At 42.6% G+C, this 16,752-nt stretch overlaps 1 protein-coding gene across 6 annotated transcripts in view; it reads right to left on the bottom strand.

The window, feature by feature from the left end:
- The window catches only part of syne1a (spectrin repeat containing, nuclear envelope 1a), a 168,153-nt gene that overhangs the window by 34,062 nt on the left and 117,339 nt on the right, over positions 1 to 16,752 (bottom strand). For 5 of the 6 annotated variants that reach the window (XM_030047379.1, XM_030047381.1, XM_030047382.1 and 2 more), the window contains exons 93-109: positions 15,528 to 15,668; positions 13,547 to 13,660; positions 13,036 to 13,197; positions 11,971 to 12,180; positions 11,351 to 11,524; positions 6,844 to 7,035; positions 6,206 to 6,337; positions 5,433 to 5,533; positions 4,929 to 5,079; positions 4,201 to 4,329; positions 3,924 to 4,097; positions 3,275 to 3,490; positions 2,287 to 2,388; positions 2,013 to 2,132; positions 786 to 986; positions 449 to 622; positions 18 to 149 (exon numbers count right to left, since the gene is read on the bottom strand). In XM_030047379.1, coding sequence (XP_029903239.1) covers positions 18 to 149; positions 449 to 622; positions 786 to 986; positions 2,013 to 2,132; positions 2,287 to 2,388; positions 3,275 to 3,490; positions 3,924 to 4,097; positions 4,201 to 4,329; positions 4,929 to 5,079; positions 5,433 to 5,533; positions 6,206 to 6,337; positions 6,844 to 7,035; positions 11,351 to 11,524; positions 11,971 to 12,180; positions 13,036 to 13,197; positions 13,547 to 13,660; positions 15,528 to 15,668 — 2,625 coding nt within the window. The remainder of the gene's footprint in view (positions 1 to 17; positions 150 to 448; positions 623 to 785; positions 987 to 2,012; positions 2,133 to 2,286; positions 2,389 to 3,274; positions 3,491 to 3,923; positions 4,098 to 4,200; positions 4,330 to 4,928; positions 5,080 to 5,432; positions 5,534 to 6,205; positions 6,338 to 6,843; positions 7,036 to 11,350; positions 11,525 to 11,970; positions 12,181 to 13,035; positions 13,198 to 13,546; positions 13,661 to 15,527; positions 15,669 to 16,752) is intronic. The other variant, XM_030047383.1, reaches the window with a different exon arrangement.

Below are 16,752 nucleotides of genomic sequence, written 5' to 3'. Positions count from 1 at the left end.
TATATTTGGCTCCTCACCTGGTAGAGATTGATCCGTTCATTGAGTCTCTCCTCCGTCTCCTCCACCAGGCCGACAGTGGGGATGCTGCACTCCACAGCCTCCAGCTGTCTGCACAGGGCCTGGTAGTCCTCCGCCAGCTTACTCCACGACTGTCACCCAGGACAGAGGGGTTAGTTATTACAGTCTCACATGCTGTTCATTCATTTGATATATGTGACAGTTTGTTAATGTGATATACTAAACCACTAGAGGATTTTTACAATTGTTTGCTGCTCTGTTATTTTATGGTAGCATATAAAAACTGCAGTCTTTTTGTATTGTGATTCCAGTTTGCTCTTTTTCTTGTTTGCTGTAAATATATTTCAGCTGCCTCTAGGATTACAATACAGACTGACATGAGCTTTACTGTTCCAGTTCCCAATCCAAACTTAAATCAGTAGCTCCCCACCTCCAGGATGCCCTCCAGCTCCACTCCTCTCCTGTGAGCCTGTTTGAGCACACTGTGGGCCAGGGCCATGGTCTCCTCCAGAGCCTGGCTTTCTCTCTGCGTCACCAGACCAGACACTTTACTGAAGAACGTCTGGGTCAGGATCATATGGCACTCCAGACCCTGGAAGAACTCCTGAAGGAAAAGGGAGAGAGGATTGCAACATACTTTTAGAGAATACATTTTCCCTTTGACTTTTAATGATCAGCAAAAAACAAAACAAACAAACAAACAAACAAACAATAAAAGCAGTAACTTCAAAACACTGCAGTGCTATTCCCCTTCATCCCACCCTTACTTTGTGTTTGTCCAGCAACATCTGGACCTCTAGGACAGATGCCACGGTCATCTTCTGGTCGGCAGCCATCTTTTCCTGAGCGGTGTCAACCAGGTCAGTGAGGTCATGCAGGGCAGCCTCGTACTGGGCCTTCTGAGACAGGCCGTGATTCAGGCTGCTGCGTCTGGCGCCCACCATCAGCACCAGCTCCTCATATGCATCCTGGACAATGTGATGGGTGGTCAGTTACCTCAGCATGTCAATAAAGCAATCAACACAGTACTACAATCAATAAGACATCTGTATTTCCCATGTTCCGGTTGACATGGTTGAGCATGGATAGGAATGCATTACACTAAATCAAACTTTATTCATTCTTGTGGGGAAACTGGGTCATTGGGTCAAAAAACAAATAGAGTAAAACAATATCATGAAAAAACAGTCAAAACAGAGACGTAAAAATGATTAAGACTATAAAACAGCTTGAGCTAATAAAAACTCTGAAATGTAAAAATAAGCTAAAACAGCTCAGCAATTTATAATAAAAAAAAGCAGCAAAGATAAAAACAAAAATGCAAAAAAAAAGGCCAAAAATGTATCTTCAGATGTTGCTTAAAACAGCCAACGGGTTTAGGGAATTTGATAGATGGGGGGAGATTATTCCAACAAGTTGGGGCTAAAAGTCTGAATGCATGATTAGCTTTTGTTTTCAGACTGGAATGTGGAACAGATAAAATCTCAGGATTATATGTTCTAAGTGCCTGACTGGTGAAATGGGACCAGGGACTAGCAGTGAGAAATAAGCTGGAGCGAGGCCATGCACTGCCTTAGGCCTGTAACACATAAAATGAACATCTTGCTTTTCATGTAATCAGCAGAATCCCAAAGTTTAGTCTACACCTAAAAGGGAGATAATGAAGAAGGATAGGGGTGATATGGGACCGCTGGTTACAGTAGCTTTCATAAGCAGCGTGACAGCTGCATTTTGGACCAAAGTATGATAACAGAATATGACCCTGACCATGAGGTCATGACCAAACAAGTTATATTATAACACAGAACATTCTCTGATTAAATCTGATTTTTATATTTTTTGTTTTGTTTTGTTTGCCCTTATCAGAACATCTAGAACTTCACTGAGAAACACTGCTTCAGTGATAAATACAAAGACAGAGAGACAGAGACTATGAAAAGAGAAGAACCGAAGTAGAGAAGAGGAAACAAGCTGCATGTTGAGGATAATATTACCTGTAGTTTGAGTAGTTCCTGGTTGGAAACCTGGTCAGCCTGCAGTCCCTCTGCTCTGGTCTTCAGCTCCGTCACTCTCTGCTCAAACTCCCTCAGACTCTCCTCCACTTCTGATAGTGTCTGCAAAACAAGGAACACATTCAAGGAAACTCTCTTCTCAGAGGCTACTACCAATTTACTAGATCTCTATCTACACAAGGACAATTTGCACATTTTTAATTATATTTGGCATTTTTCTTGCCAAGAGTGTTTTTGTTGTTGCTTGGTGTCTCACCTCTATCTGCTTAGATGCAGGCCTGTCCACAGTTCCTGCCATCCTCTGCAGCAGCTGGTGTTTACTCTCACTCAGAGCTGTGAACAGCATCCTCAGCTCATTCTAGCAGGGACAGCAGAACCAAAATTACCAATTAAAGTGCAGACTTCCAAAAATGATGCAAGCATCACTTTGGCCAGTCAGTAACAAGATGCATCATTCCTCTTTATTTCATATCAAAAGTAGCAGTTTAAGCCTTTTAGAAATTTTGTGACTTAACTCTTATTTACCTATTGAGCCAATGAGCCAATGGTTGTATTTTTTAAATACCAAAACAGTGAGAGATTGCATCATCTCTTTAAGTTTCCTTTAAAGTGTACCAGTGTTGAATACCTATTGCCAGATTCGTGTCAGTAAGATTTAAAAGTGGGAGTTGGGGCCATTCAGAACTTCTTAAAAAATCCTCCCACTGCAGGGCTCCATTTCTAATATTTAATGCAATGAGTGCAAATTAAATTGGGAATGCCACCATTAGGCCAATTACATTTAAATGTACCAGCACAGTGCACCATTACTCCCACATTTTGTCAAAATAGGACAAATGTCATCCACAATAACAATTTGAGCTTCAAATTTGTGCCTGATAGCGCCCCCATGTAACAATGCCCCCATTACTCCAACAGTAACTTTACAAGCATCAGAACATAATGACAAGACGCATCATCCTCCAACACCAATGGTCCCTGTCACGTCACTTATTACATCTGACGGACGGACAGATGGACACATTCAAAGTGTGCCACCCATCCACAATGTCATCTTGTTCAGGACATAAAATTAGCCTCAGCACACAGAGGTGAGGCCTTACATGCTATTAGAGCATGACATGCACACACCTCCGCCCATGTCACCTTGTAGAGCAGTGTTCATGCACACATAATCACTTTTTGATAATTTGACTACCCCCACACCCAAACACAGATACCCGTGCCCCGTCTGGCCTCGGTACCTGGAAGGTGGAGTGCTCCTGCAGCTTGTCTCTCATGCTGTCGCAGTGCTGGTCCAGGGTGGAGTCCAGCAGGCCAAGCCGCTCTTGCAAGCCCTCCAGCGTGTCCTCCATCAGGCCTCGCTCCTCTCCTCCACACAGCCGGCCCGCTCCTCCACCCAGCAGGTCTCTGCACTGGTTCACCTCCCCGCTCAGCTCCTTCAGCTCCTTACTCAAGCCCTGAATAGAAAAGAAAAAAGCCACAGTCAACATCAAATTTAGTACATTTTCCTAGTGAAGCAAGACAAATACATAACAAGTGATTTAGAAGAGACATCACTTGTAATGTATTTGTCTTAACACATGCCTCCTGGATAGATTCTTCAGTGAGGAAAAGAAGGCCCAAATTTATATATAACATTTTTGAATTAATACTTTGTTATTGCACTATTAGTATCAGTGAAATATGTTGTTTAAATTACATATTTTGAAAAATACACATATGTTTAAAAAGTACTTTAAAAAGGCAAAATCCAAAAAAAAGCTATCAATGTGTAATCTGTTGGAAGTAAACTGAACATAGGGTACACATATTTTGGTCCTTTCTGCTGTGTTTTATGTGGCAGTGAACTACATTTCTCTGTGAGGGAACAGAGCTGGTTAGTGAACTCACCTCTAGATGATAGAGTTGTGTCTCTGTGTCTTCAGACAGCAGCACAGGACCAGACAGCAGCTGGTTCTCTGCACTGTCCAGCCAGGAGGAGGCTGCAGAAACTGCTGCGTACAGGTCCTGCTGCACCGCTCCTTCTCCCAAAGACACTGCCAGCTTACTATCACCACCCGCCACCTGCAAATAAAAACAAAACACGGTCACACCTGGTTTCAAAAACTGTTAGGCTGTTTTTGTTCATGTTATGTGTTATAAAAAATCTGCAAAATCTGTGCAGTACCTCTTGGGCTATTCTTCCCAAAGTGTGGCTGCAGACCTCAAACAGAGATCTGGGCGAGCGAGAGTCCTGGGTGGAGGTCTCGCCCCTGAACACCATGCCAGGACTGGACAAGCGAGACCGGTGGAGGACCTGGACACATGGGTAACAAGATATGAGACAGTCACAGAGGCAGCAAACAGGGCATCTACACAGTGTGAAATTGCAGGACACGGAAGCAAGGGAAAAATAAACTGGAAATGTATCTCATCCTTTAAAAAAGTAAGGAGTTTTGAAGATCTCTTAAATCAGGCATTCAATAACCACCGAGAGAGTTAAGGGTTTCACTCTAAAAATCCATCTATCCAATGTTGGGGGAAAAAATTTGTCAGTTCAAATCACAGATGTTTTTATCCTCACGTGCAGATTTACTTTGTAAGCGAAAGTCTTATGATGACTCAGAACTTAACTAGAAAGCCATAATGTGCTTTACTTTCTTGCCAGCATTTGTTTTATGAGAGCGAATGTCACTTTATGTAAGTTGGAAACAGTTTTATTGGCCAAATACGTCTGCACCTAAAAGGAATCCAGTGTAATGGCTTAGGTATGAAGGTCACAATAAACATAAAACAGCATACAGTGAAAAGAAAGCACTATGCAACAAAATTTGAAGTACAAGTTTATGGAGCAGGGTTTAAAGGTTGGATATCTCCTTTTGGAATGAAACTCCCTATATTGTGTGCCATCTGTACCGGGCTCAGCTGGTCCTGTTCCAGTGAGCTGAGGGAGAGCTGCAGCTTTGTACTCTGATCCTTGTTTAGGTTTTCCCAGCGCTGCCTCAACTGGTCCAGAGGGGAAAGGTTGTCTGCCTCCAGCAGCACTTCCCCTGGGACCGACATCTCACTGTGGAAAGGACAGGAGTGAACAGTCATTGGAAAATTAACAAATTTACATTTTCCTGCCTAATTTCATGTTTACCCACTGTTTTCCTGCACATATTTAAAAAAACAAACTCAAATCATGTTTAAAAAATCCAGTCGCACAAGTAGCTCCACCTCACAGAATAAAGGTGTGACAGAAAGAGAAGAATGTGTCTCATTCCTGTGGAATGGATGATGACCATTTATGGGTATATGGGTGTGTGATGAATATACGGTTACACATGGTATCAAAAGCTGTTACTCAGGATGTTTTTGTTTCTGTTATATGTCATAAAAGTCGCTGAAAGAACCAAAAGTTAAAAGGAAATGTAGTACCTGTCCCCGTTTGGTGTGTTCTGTTGGCTAAGGACTTCCTCGCCGACACTGGCTACTGACTGGAGCAACCTCCTCTGTTCTGCCACCTGCTCCTCCAGCTCCTGGGAAATCATCATAGGCCATTTAGAGAGTAAACACTGGTGTAGGGTTTTACATTAGAAAAATCTACAGGAACTGACATCAGGGATTATGTATTAGTGTTTCGATAAGTCCTGAATCACTCTAGGCCCACAGTATATACAAAATGCCATCCCTGACCAGCAGCCAAGAAAAAAAAACAGAAGCCAAAAAGGGAAAAACGGAAGTCTGATCGCTGGCTTAAATGAAGTATTAGTATCTGAGATTTTATGCAAGACTATCTGACTGTACTGACTGTATTGATTTTCTCAGTCTTTGGCATCCAGAATGGGGGGGAATGGATTTTATAACAATCACTTTGTCCAGAGACTTCAAATTAAAGGTCCAAGCTGTACTGTTCAGTTTAAGTGATGGGTCAGATCAATCTGTATTGAAAAATTGCAATCAGTGCATTTTTAATTATGCTTATCAACTTCTTGCTGCAGCTTGAAATGGATTAAGTCACTTCTCAAGGAGTTATCTTGTCTTGCACGATGGCCTCATTCTAATCTAACTGTTCTGATGTCAAAACCCAGGATATCTCACGCTTCAGTGCAAACACTGCAAACGCTGGTGCAAATACTTCTGACTAAATGAAGTGATTTGACTCAATAACTGATCATGGCATGATATGAAAAACCTCCATTTCCTCTCACCCTCTGTCGCAGCAGGTTGTCGTGGTGCTGCTGTGTGCGAGTGGAGCGTGCCTGGGACAGCCAGTCCTGAACGTTGGGACTCTGCGACAGGGACGAATCTGGTTCACTGTCCTCCTGCTCCTGCAATGAACCCTGGGAGACAGACGAGGGGGCGTCAAGTTTAGGGAAATTATTTTTGGTAGATTGAGGGCTGTTTATCCCAAATGAGAGATTAAAGCACAGAGCAGTGAGGTTAAAATCTTGTGTGTCATCAAAAAGACACCTGTTGTGGTATGTTTAGTGTCAGTGTGTGATGAGGTAGCATCCTTTTGTCTGGTGTCTGAGGCCCATTGTGAGACAGACAGGCTCTTGTTGTCCAGTGGTGGAAAACAGTGGACATTTATGAAGGAGGCTGACATGACGTTTAGCATTTACACAATACTAGCATTGACGAGGATACACAATGCCACATAATGCAGCACAGCACAACAAGGCATGAGACAGAGGCAGGGAGAAAGGAGGGGGAGGGAAATGGAAAGGGAAGGTGGGTATTTACTATGACGGAAGAATAGAAAAGGACAGGACAAGAACATGGGGAAGTGAAGGGTTCAGCTTTCTGACATGACCTCTGTACGAGTCAGATCATCATCGCATCTCACCTGTATGTCAATCTGTTTGTCCTGCAGCATCCTCTGCAGCTCCAGCAGGCTGTCTTTTAGGGAATGGAGCTTTAAGGTGAGCTGCTCCGCTTCTCCTTTCGTCCCGGCCCGGCCCTCCAACAGCAAGCTCTCGCTGTGGACTGACAGCTCCGACAGGGAAGCCACCTTCTGTTCGATCTCAAATAGCATGTTCTGCAAGGGCAGGAGCACGGTGGCAATCTCAGACAGGCTCATCCACATGACCACAGACGCTTTTCAAATCAGTTTTAGTTTAATCTGCAGTTGATTAGACACTCAACTGCTCTGCTGTTAAATTGCTCACAAGAATCATGATTTTATGTAATAACCTCTCTCCAGATTTACTCATGGGAAAATAATAAGTAAACTTGCACGTTAAATATTTCAAATATGCTTGTATTGTTAATTAGCAGTTCTCATTCTATACTACTCATCCCACATGTTAACTAAGCTACAGCTCCCTGTAGTTCAGTAGTAAAACACACTAAGAGAGGCTCTAGCATGACAAAATCTGTTCCAGGACCATTAATGACACTGCTGACCACGGGAGCAAAACTATCCAATGGGGGCTGCCTTTCTTAACCTCAAAGAGCTCTTATTGGTTGTGGAAATGAATGACAAGCAATGGTCCAGTGGTTCAGAGGCCTGTACTCAACATAATGCATAGTTTCTGGAACAAACTGTACACATGTGGTGTTCATTTACTACCATGCTCAATGTTTCTTTTCATTCTTTACCTCTGTTTCCTTTTAGTTTGAATTATTATTTCATTAATTCTCATAGTAAATCATTTTCACTCTTCATCTACCTTTTTATTCAAATCGTGAACAAAACATTCCCACACACTCTCTTCTCGCGCTTCTTAACACATCAGCACTTCTTAAAAAAAAAAAAAAAAAAAACCCTCCCAATGGGACCCTCCTATTCCAGGTCCAGGCTATGAGTGAAAAAAAAACCAGTAACAATGGCATGGAAGCTGAAAAGAAAGGGGATTAAGGTTGTATCCCTTCCTTTCCCAAGAGTATATGAGGCCCCTAAGTACAGAAGTGGAGGTAGTTCTGTATAGAGGAGTTTTCCACACAATATAAAGTGCCTCCATATAGCCCCTTCTATTCAGAGCTGCCACAGTGTCATTTAGGGGGAAGATGGGAAACTATCTGCCACATCCATACTCTCCTCCACACCATGCTTCTCCTGAGCATTCAATCTCAGCTAGAGGCCAGGTGGGGTTTGCTATTTAAGTTGATACAAAATGTGCCAGAAAGTTTAGACAATCACAGGAAAGTATTTAATAAAGTGCTAAGTCGTGACTCAGTGCTTCACAATGATTTCCAAAAGTTAACGTGCTCATAGGCAAAGCAGAGCATTTATAGGATAGTAATGCAGCACTGCAGTTGTACAGAATTCAAATGTGCAATAAATCTTTGTAGTTGAAAATGAAAGCAGTAAATTAGAATCAAATGTTATAGTGCCATAATGCAATATCACTGTTGTACTAGTATGAATGATTTTTATTTTATGTGTTACTATTTAATTTAACTGCTTAGTGGTTATTGGTTACGTCTTTAACATTTTACTTGAAAAATAGATTAACCGATCAAAATTATCCATATATGAACTTCGTGGACAGTTTTCAGCTGATGCTACTTGAACTGTTATGATTCAGTAAACCGCACCCATTTTGTACATCAAGGAGATTAAAATAAAAGTCTTTCATGTTTCAGACTGTTTCTCCTCTTTTCTTTTCTTGCCCTCTTCTGCCTGAGATCTTCCACTTCAGTGTCTTCCCACCACCATTTCTCGCTTCATCTCTCTGTTTTGACTTCTTTTCCTTTACACATCAAATTGGCCGTTTCATCTACACTGCACCAGTGGATCTGTTAATTTGTGGTTTGTATGCAGAGAGTGTCTACCCCCCTGTAGAGTGGGATCCGCATGGACCGGACCTTTAGACGTGAGCTTTACAGAGGCCATATGCAAGCTGTAATCAGCTTACTGTCTCCCAGCTGCTCCAAACACACAGTTCAAACCCTGATTTCCTTTACTTGGGCCAAGGAATCAACATTATTATTACTGCGAAGCCAATTATGGTGCATGACAGGATAAACACTTTAACCCTTTAAGCCAATTCTGATATTTTAAGTTAAGGTTATCAGTCTTAAATTATACACTTCTACTAATGGTGTCGACTTAGCACATATCCCTTAGACATTTTAAGATTCAAAATTCAATAATTTTGTGCTATTTCAGTGAAGGCACACATACATATCAGGACCAAAACCTTTAAAAATAAACAAATCAGCGATCACCTCCAGTCCAACTTCTCTGTGGATACTAATTACACCACAGGCTAAAGGTGAGATCACCATGGTTACGAGGTGAGCGGGGGTCAAAGCTTGGGCTGGTGGAGAAATATCAAGGACCAGGCAAGGAGACGGAGCAGAGATGGATAGAGGGGCAAACCCTAATCCCTAATCCTAATATCCTAATCCTGCACAAAAGTCTCAATTAAGCAAAGCAATTTATTGGGACAATGAAAATAATGAGTTACTACACTGTTCTAACTGTTTTACAAGAATCCTCTATTCACTGAAAGGATTTGTACATTTCTTTTGGCATTTGGGAATGAGCCGAAAGCTGTGTGTGTGTGTGTGTGTGTGTGTGTGTGTGTGTGTGTGCCTGAACTAGCAACTACTTGTCATGAGCCTGTCTGACATTGTAATATAATAGCAAGGGGAAGAATCCAAGGATAAGCACTATTTCTGGAACAATGCTGCAGCCAGACCGAGCTACAATATTTCTCTCCAACCCTTGATAGTTTCCTCCTGATAGAGCTGCAGCACAGAGATTCTCATATTGTGCCTAAAGCAGCAGGAGGAATTCAAAATGTTGTGCTAGTCGAGAAAAACATGTTGGAAACGATTAGGTGCAGATTGGACTGAAAATAGAAAAAAAAAATCGTATTTTCTTCTTTTAGTGTAGAAATTTTACTCTATATCCGTGCAGCCTTCATTGGAACAATTTGATATCAATTCGTAAAATACAGTCGGTCTTTTAATGTATGCCTTTTATCAGTGAATGTGTGAAGTTGTTTGCAAAATGTTATTTGTAGTGTGCCTCCTGTGCTGCATATATTGTTTGCTTAACTACTAGCCTATGGAAACTCAGTTGACCAAACTACATATTTTGAACAAACAATGGCAGGAGCGCCCTCCTGAAGCCAGCGCCATGATGCCAAGGGCAGATGTCTTGAAACAGTTAGGATTTAAAAAGCATGATGGTAAAGAGTGGGACAAAAGTACAGCTATCTGTAAGCTGCAAAGATCAAAATCGGTGTCAAAATGAGTCCAGACATTGTGCAACATGTCATTTACAATAACATGGGATAAACATCCTCCACATGAACCCTTATAAACCAGGCTCAAAAGTTCTAAGCGCTCAGCAGGGTTTCCGCTACATGTAATTCATCGTGGCGCACCGCCACAGCAAAATAAAAGCTGCCACACCTTCGGAATGATGATTTTTTTTTCTTCCAGATGTTAAAACAATTTTAAATGGATATATATACACATATATAGGCTATGTAGCCTTTATTTGCGCAAATATGCTTATTATAATCAGTTTGAAATGATAATTTAAATATCATGAAATGTTACATTACACTGCAATTAACTTTAGTCATCACTCGCCTGTTTGATTATTACTGCTGCGCGCTCGCAGAGGGAGAGAAAAGGGCAAGAGAAAGGTAACTGGGCAAGATTAAATTTAATCCATTTTTTTGGTCAAGCCTGTGAAAACGACCCTAATGTTATCGTTAATGTTTACATTGTAGGGCCCATAATTTCCGCGATCACGAAATTTGCCAAATAAAACGCAATCTATTTTTTAATGCGGAATATCACCGAATTTGACATAATTTGAATGAAATGCTGTTTTTGTGTGGAATATGGACGTATGTCTGGGGAAAATCACATGGAGGGAAGCAAATCTGGGAGGCACAACCCCTCCAGTGGTTTCACCTGCACCACCAAGAAAAAACATTACAACAACTGCACCGGCACCATACAGTCCAACAGGCAGAGAAACTTTCCAGCTACAGCAGCGCACTGACATAGATTGTGTAACAAAGCGAAGAGGTGCCACTCCGCGCTATTTTCACTGGCTTACAGCAGCACACTGGCTTAGCTTGTCTATTCAGAGAAGAGGTATCACTTCGTTTTTTTTTTCAGTCTATGTTATCACATGCATACTACTGCTCATTCATTGGTAGCTGAATTGTTGGGTCTGTTTGATAAGTGATTTACATTTAAAAAGAAAATAATAATAATAATTAAATATATTGTTAAATGGGGGGGGGGGGGGGGGGGGGTCAACGATGCTGAAGCCCTCCCCCTCAGTTTAAAAAAAAAATCCGAGAGGAAACCCTGCGCTCTATGCATTAGAGTTCAGTCTCAGTTTGATGACATCATGAGCAAGGTTAGTCTCTCACCTGACAGTCGATGAGCTGCTCCTCCATGTCCATGTCTTCAGTTTGGGGCTGGAGGGCGGAGCTCAGTGTGGCACGAGTGCTGAGCAGCCAGTGGTCGAGCTCCTCGGCCTCGCTGTGGTAACGCTGCAGCGCTTGCTCCTGCCGCTGCTCCTCCAGCTGCTCGCTCAGCTTCTCCTGTAGGGGACAACGTGACAAAATGAGGCAAAGATGTTAGATTCATTGGGTGTACCTTGGTAGGGCTGATTAACTATAAGTCAATTAACCATATCACTCTTATATTAAAAATTCAATCCCAAGAAGCCATGTTTTTTGGCTGCACCATTACATCAAATAGAAAAAAATCTTGTGCATCAATTTATATATATTTCCATTACTCAGCAGGACATATTAGGTATCTTTGGGAAGCTTGAGATCTGCATTAGAATTAAAATAAAGTTCTGAGTTCTTTTGAACAAATCTTGACTGTGCAGCATGCATTTGCAATGACAAACCCAGCAATGGGACTGGCAGTGTTGAGGAGGTTCTGATACTGTATACCACAAGGCAAATAAAAACAGGGCGTGACAGCGGGAATGGGAATATCTGGATTTAACAGCACTATCTAGCATCCCAGCACCCACCTCCAGCAGCTGCCGTTTCCCAGAAGCCTTCATGCGGATGGTGGCCATCCTCTCCCCCAGCACGGTGAGGGTAGACTGGAGGGCCAGCTGGTCCCCGGAGTCCCCGTCACTGTCACTGTCTCCCAGGCCCTCGCCCAGCAGCTCCTCGGAGAAACATGTCTGTAGCTCGCCGATCTCATCTTGCAGCATCAGGATCTCATCCATCAGAGCCTGGACAGAAAGAGCGGAAGAGAAAGGGTGGGATGAAATCAAGAGAATAAATCAGAAAAAAGGAGGATATGGGTATAAAAGGAAGAAGATGGGAGATTTTCAGAGAAGAGGAGGGACAGAATGAAAAGACGATAGTGAGAAAGCAGAAAAGGGGGGTTTGGCCAAATTGCCTTACTGTAGTGTTACAAAAAGGAACTGTATTGGCAGTTGCTGTGAAGTTGGCATAGCAACGGCGAACAGTGCCATGCAGTCTGTGCTACCCTTGTATGGGCTAGTGCATTATTAAACCCCTCAATCATTCTCTGTTTTCCCACAGCAGACTTGTCCTTTGTCATCTTTGTCTTCTCTCCCTATCAGACCTCAATTGTTGGCCTTTCAATTTACACCTTGAAATAAACTATTACTTTCAGTGCTATCATCTGTGCACAGCTAATACTAGTCAGCTAGTATTCCCTGATTTTCCAGGGAAATTCCTTATTTGCACGTCCTCCTCTTAGTGTTCTCCTGTGATCTCATGTCTCCCAATTTATTCCCATATTTGGATCAAGTTTTAAAATCGGCTTATTTCCTATATTTGTAGACCATTGTGGAATGACAATTCTTCACAAGTAATTAAAAGACAAAGATGCAATTTTGTAATATATCTGTATTGGTATGTTACACATAAAAAGGCACCATTATGCTTGGGGGAGCATCCTGAAAATCTCTGTTTCTGGATGCTCAAGGTCGGCACTCCATTTCCCCTCCTCTTTTCTCTCTCTCTCTCTCTCTCTCTTATAAACACATGCACACATATTATAACAAACACAACTTCCCTGGTAGTTCCTCACCATGTCTGTTGCCTCTCTCACTCACCTGGTGTGCGGCCATCTGGCTCTCAGGGCTCTTGTTGGGCTCCAGGCCTTCATTGAGCGCTCCCTCGATAGACTCCATCTTGGTGGAGATGGACTGCAGAGACTCCTGGTAGTGCTGCTGCCGCTCCAGCGCCTCATACAGACTCTTCTGCTTCTCACTGATCTATAGTTGGAGTAAAGGAGTGCAACAAGAGAGAAAGAGGAAGGAGAAGAAAGTAGAGAAGGACAGAATAGAAATGGCAACAGAAGGGGAGGAGTTAGGAGAGACATACAATTATTTTATGCCTTTTAAATTGTGGTAACAGGTAAATTGTGGTGTAAGTTGTGTCCATCCATGTTTCAGTGCCAGTTTTGGCTCTAGTGTAGGCTGCTGAAATAAAACTAAATTGTATGTTTTGAGTGACTCCATCCCAGCTTTTTTTTATTGTGGGTAATTTTCAAGCTGTCGCATAACTGTGGGAGAAATGCAACTTTGCAGTGGTTTTTTAATGATCTTCTCTGAGGTGGCGTACCACATTCTTGAGAGTTTCCCAGGACCTCTGCAGGTCGTCCAGGTTGGCAGCACTGGTCTCCAAAGACGGATCATACAGCTCCTGGAGAGGCGCTCGGCTCAGGGGCACACGACCCTAGGGCACAACATAGTGAGTGGGTTTCATTAGTGAGTGAGTGCGAGTGTATGTCTATATTTGCATCGACCTGAGTGCATGCAAGAGCAAGCCTTGTTGTGTTTATGACGATCAAAGTAGGTGGTCTGAAGTGAAGCATTTACTACATGAACAGTGAATTGCTGTGAAGTGTCCTTATGTCCTTGAAAATGCTGTTAACCATATATGTGAACTGAAACATTTGGGGTGAGTATACTCACATCTTATGTATTTGTGCACTACTTATGAGTATAGTGTGCTGCATTGTGATAAAAATTAAATATTGACATGAGTATGACAAATGAACTGAGTCTTCCTGCAAAAACAAAACAAAATTATTACTCTATCCAGAGCAACATTATTGTGCAATATACTCAAGCACTTTATACAGCTGTTTCTATTTCTTATAGTCAGTCTTGCATTTTTTATGAACTCTCTTGAGCACTTTGCACTCTTTGAATCATAGTAGTTGAGTCTCCCCTCAAGCTCACACTCTTCCACACAAGAAGTACACCATTAAGTGTAGTGAGCAAAACAGCATTTTGATCAGCTGGCTGTGGGTCGGGCCTGTCTCTCATGCCTCTGTGAGATGTTTCCACTTCCAACAGCCATCTGGCTAAAATCCCATGGATTTTATTTAAACTCTCTTGCATGATACTTTTATTCTGCGAGTCTCCAACTGCCACACACTGCTTAACTTTTAAAAATTTAGTCTCCTCTCTCCGGTTAGCTGATAATGACTCCCTGACCCATCACAAGACACAAATAATCACGTAATAGGGAGAAAATAGAACTGACCCTTGCTGTGCCCTGCAAAGTGTCACTGCTGTTGTTTTTCTGCCGTCGCAGATTACAAGTCGCAGATTTTAAATCTAAGAAATGGCAATTTACCGTACTGAAAATAAAGTTGGGCAGAACAACACAGCAGCATTACCGCAGCAAAAGCAAATTATAGACACAAATTAGGTTGGGCAGGGTAATTCTGCACAGATTCGCTGATAAGCGGGGAAAGCAGGGGCAGCACAGGGGCAGCTGTTTAAAGCAGAAGGCACTGGGTGTGGTGGAGAAATATAAGTCTGGTAGAGGGTGGCAGTCTGGCTGTGGTGGTAATGGGGGTGGGGAGCTGGATGGGGAGGAAGTTGTTTGGTGAAAGTGGTGAAATAGTGATGGCAGAGATCTCAGGATAGGGAGGGAGAGTGGAGACGCTGTAAAACCATCTAAACAAATCTGTTGGTTTCATAATCCAACGTGCACTCATGTCTATTTTTAATTGTTTTTTTAGTGAGTAGCATCTGTTTATTGTCTTATTTGTGTCTGAATAGGCAAAAGTATGAATAAGCAAAACTTTTTGATGGAGACGTCAATATTCCGTTTGGCCAATGGAATGAAGAAAGGCGTTTCATAACATTGTTTGGAAAGACAAAAGAAATGTTAACAACATGATCAACATCGCTAGGGAGAGCTTAGTCAAGGCAATTACTAATGCTGTAATAAAGGCTTCAGCATGCCGACATCAGCATGCCTCTGAAATATGGACTTTTTCTCCCACAGATTTTCAGACTTGTTTTGACAAAAGTAGGATTTAAAGACTCAACACTAAACCAAATGAAATGTTAAGGTGGACATTTTTTGTGTCAAAGGTCAGTGTGGTTGTTTGTATTGTTAATTAACCTGGGAATCCAAGTTTATTCAGCCATTGCACAAATCGCTGAGAGTCACATGCTTGAACCACAGACAGTAAAATTGGTCGGGAGGGGTGTGTGTGAAGGGAAGTCAGGTCAGGTCGTGGTGGTGGTGGTGGTGGTGGTGGGACTAGGGGTTGGAGGGTACCAGGGTGGGTTTGCAGTACCTGGTTAAGAGGAGCGTCAGCGTTAGCCCCCGGGGAGGGTGAGCGGCAGGCAGGGGGAGAGGAGACCTCGCTGTTGGTGCCCTCCTCCCCTGACTCCTCCGTCACGGGGGAGAGGAGCGTGTGGCAGCGGCCCGCCGTCATCTGACCATACACGTCAAACACACATCAAAGAAGCAGGAGGCAGGAAGGAGGAAGTGGGAGGGGGACCAAACAGAAAACCACCACATGGAGGAAGCAAGGAGACAGAGGCAGAGGAAGGGGGAGAGAGAGAGAAAGAGAGAGAGAGAGAGGGAGAGAGGAATATATACAGAGAGAGGGAGAGCATAAAAATTAGTAGGGAAGTGCAGGATAGGGAGAAAGCATAAGCAACTGCTGAGCAATTGGACAGAGAGTAATCAAATAACACTGAGAGAAGACCCAAAAGATCACATTACCGCCACTGACATGAACACCCTAAGGTTTTTACTGCAGCACCGCAGCATTTATACACACAGAGTTTATTCTAGCACTGCAGATAGATTTGACAGAGGCTGAACATATTGAAACTGGAGTCCACTGACAATGAATCACCCACAAGGATTTCTACAGGATGCATCAAGGGAAAGGAATGACTATTGCCAGGAAGTGAAAAACCACACATAACGACACACATATACACACTTATAGCACAAGTCCCACCAGCCGATGCAGTCTTTCTACCTGGCAGCGGACGTGGGTGCTGCCCTCGCTGCTGTGGACACTGGTGTTGGCTGTAGTCCCATCTCTGCACTGCATCATGTTTCTCTGTCTCTTCTGTTTTCTTATCTCTCTCTTATTGTCATTCTTACTGCTCATTTGACCATTTTGTCCCGAATATGACTTACTCAGATGTTTATCCTTGCATGTACTGAGAATCTTAGGCTTGCCCTGCCTCTCCAACATGCTAGATTGTGTCTGGTGCCTTGTTTTGCTTCCCTGTACTGACCTACATCATTTTCTTCTGTGACTGAAGAGGTATGTGAATAAATGAACTTGAACTTGAACTTTCCACAATGTTGAGATATTCCAGCTATATTTTACGATGCAATCCCTTTTCAAGAGCTAGTCAAAGACAAAAGCATCCTGTACATGATGCATAAGTTCAAGTACAGGAGTAAGCAGGCTCATTCATGTGTCTGTTCCTTTGAAACAAGTTTGTGAAAAAGGAATACTCTCTACGCATCAATACTTGGCATACACAGACACA

This window comes from Myripristis murdjan, chromosome 24 (assembly GCF_902150065.1).
Source record: "Myripristis murdjan chromosome 24, fMyrMur1.1, whole genome shotgun sequence".
NCBI lineage: Eukaryota > Metazoa > Chordata > Actinopteri > Holocentriformes > Holocentridae > Myripristis > Myripristis murdjan.
The sequence above is the reverse complement of the archived record's forward strand: the minus strand, read 5'-3'. Positions and strand labels throughout refer to the sequence as shown.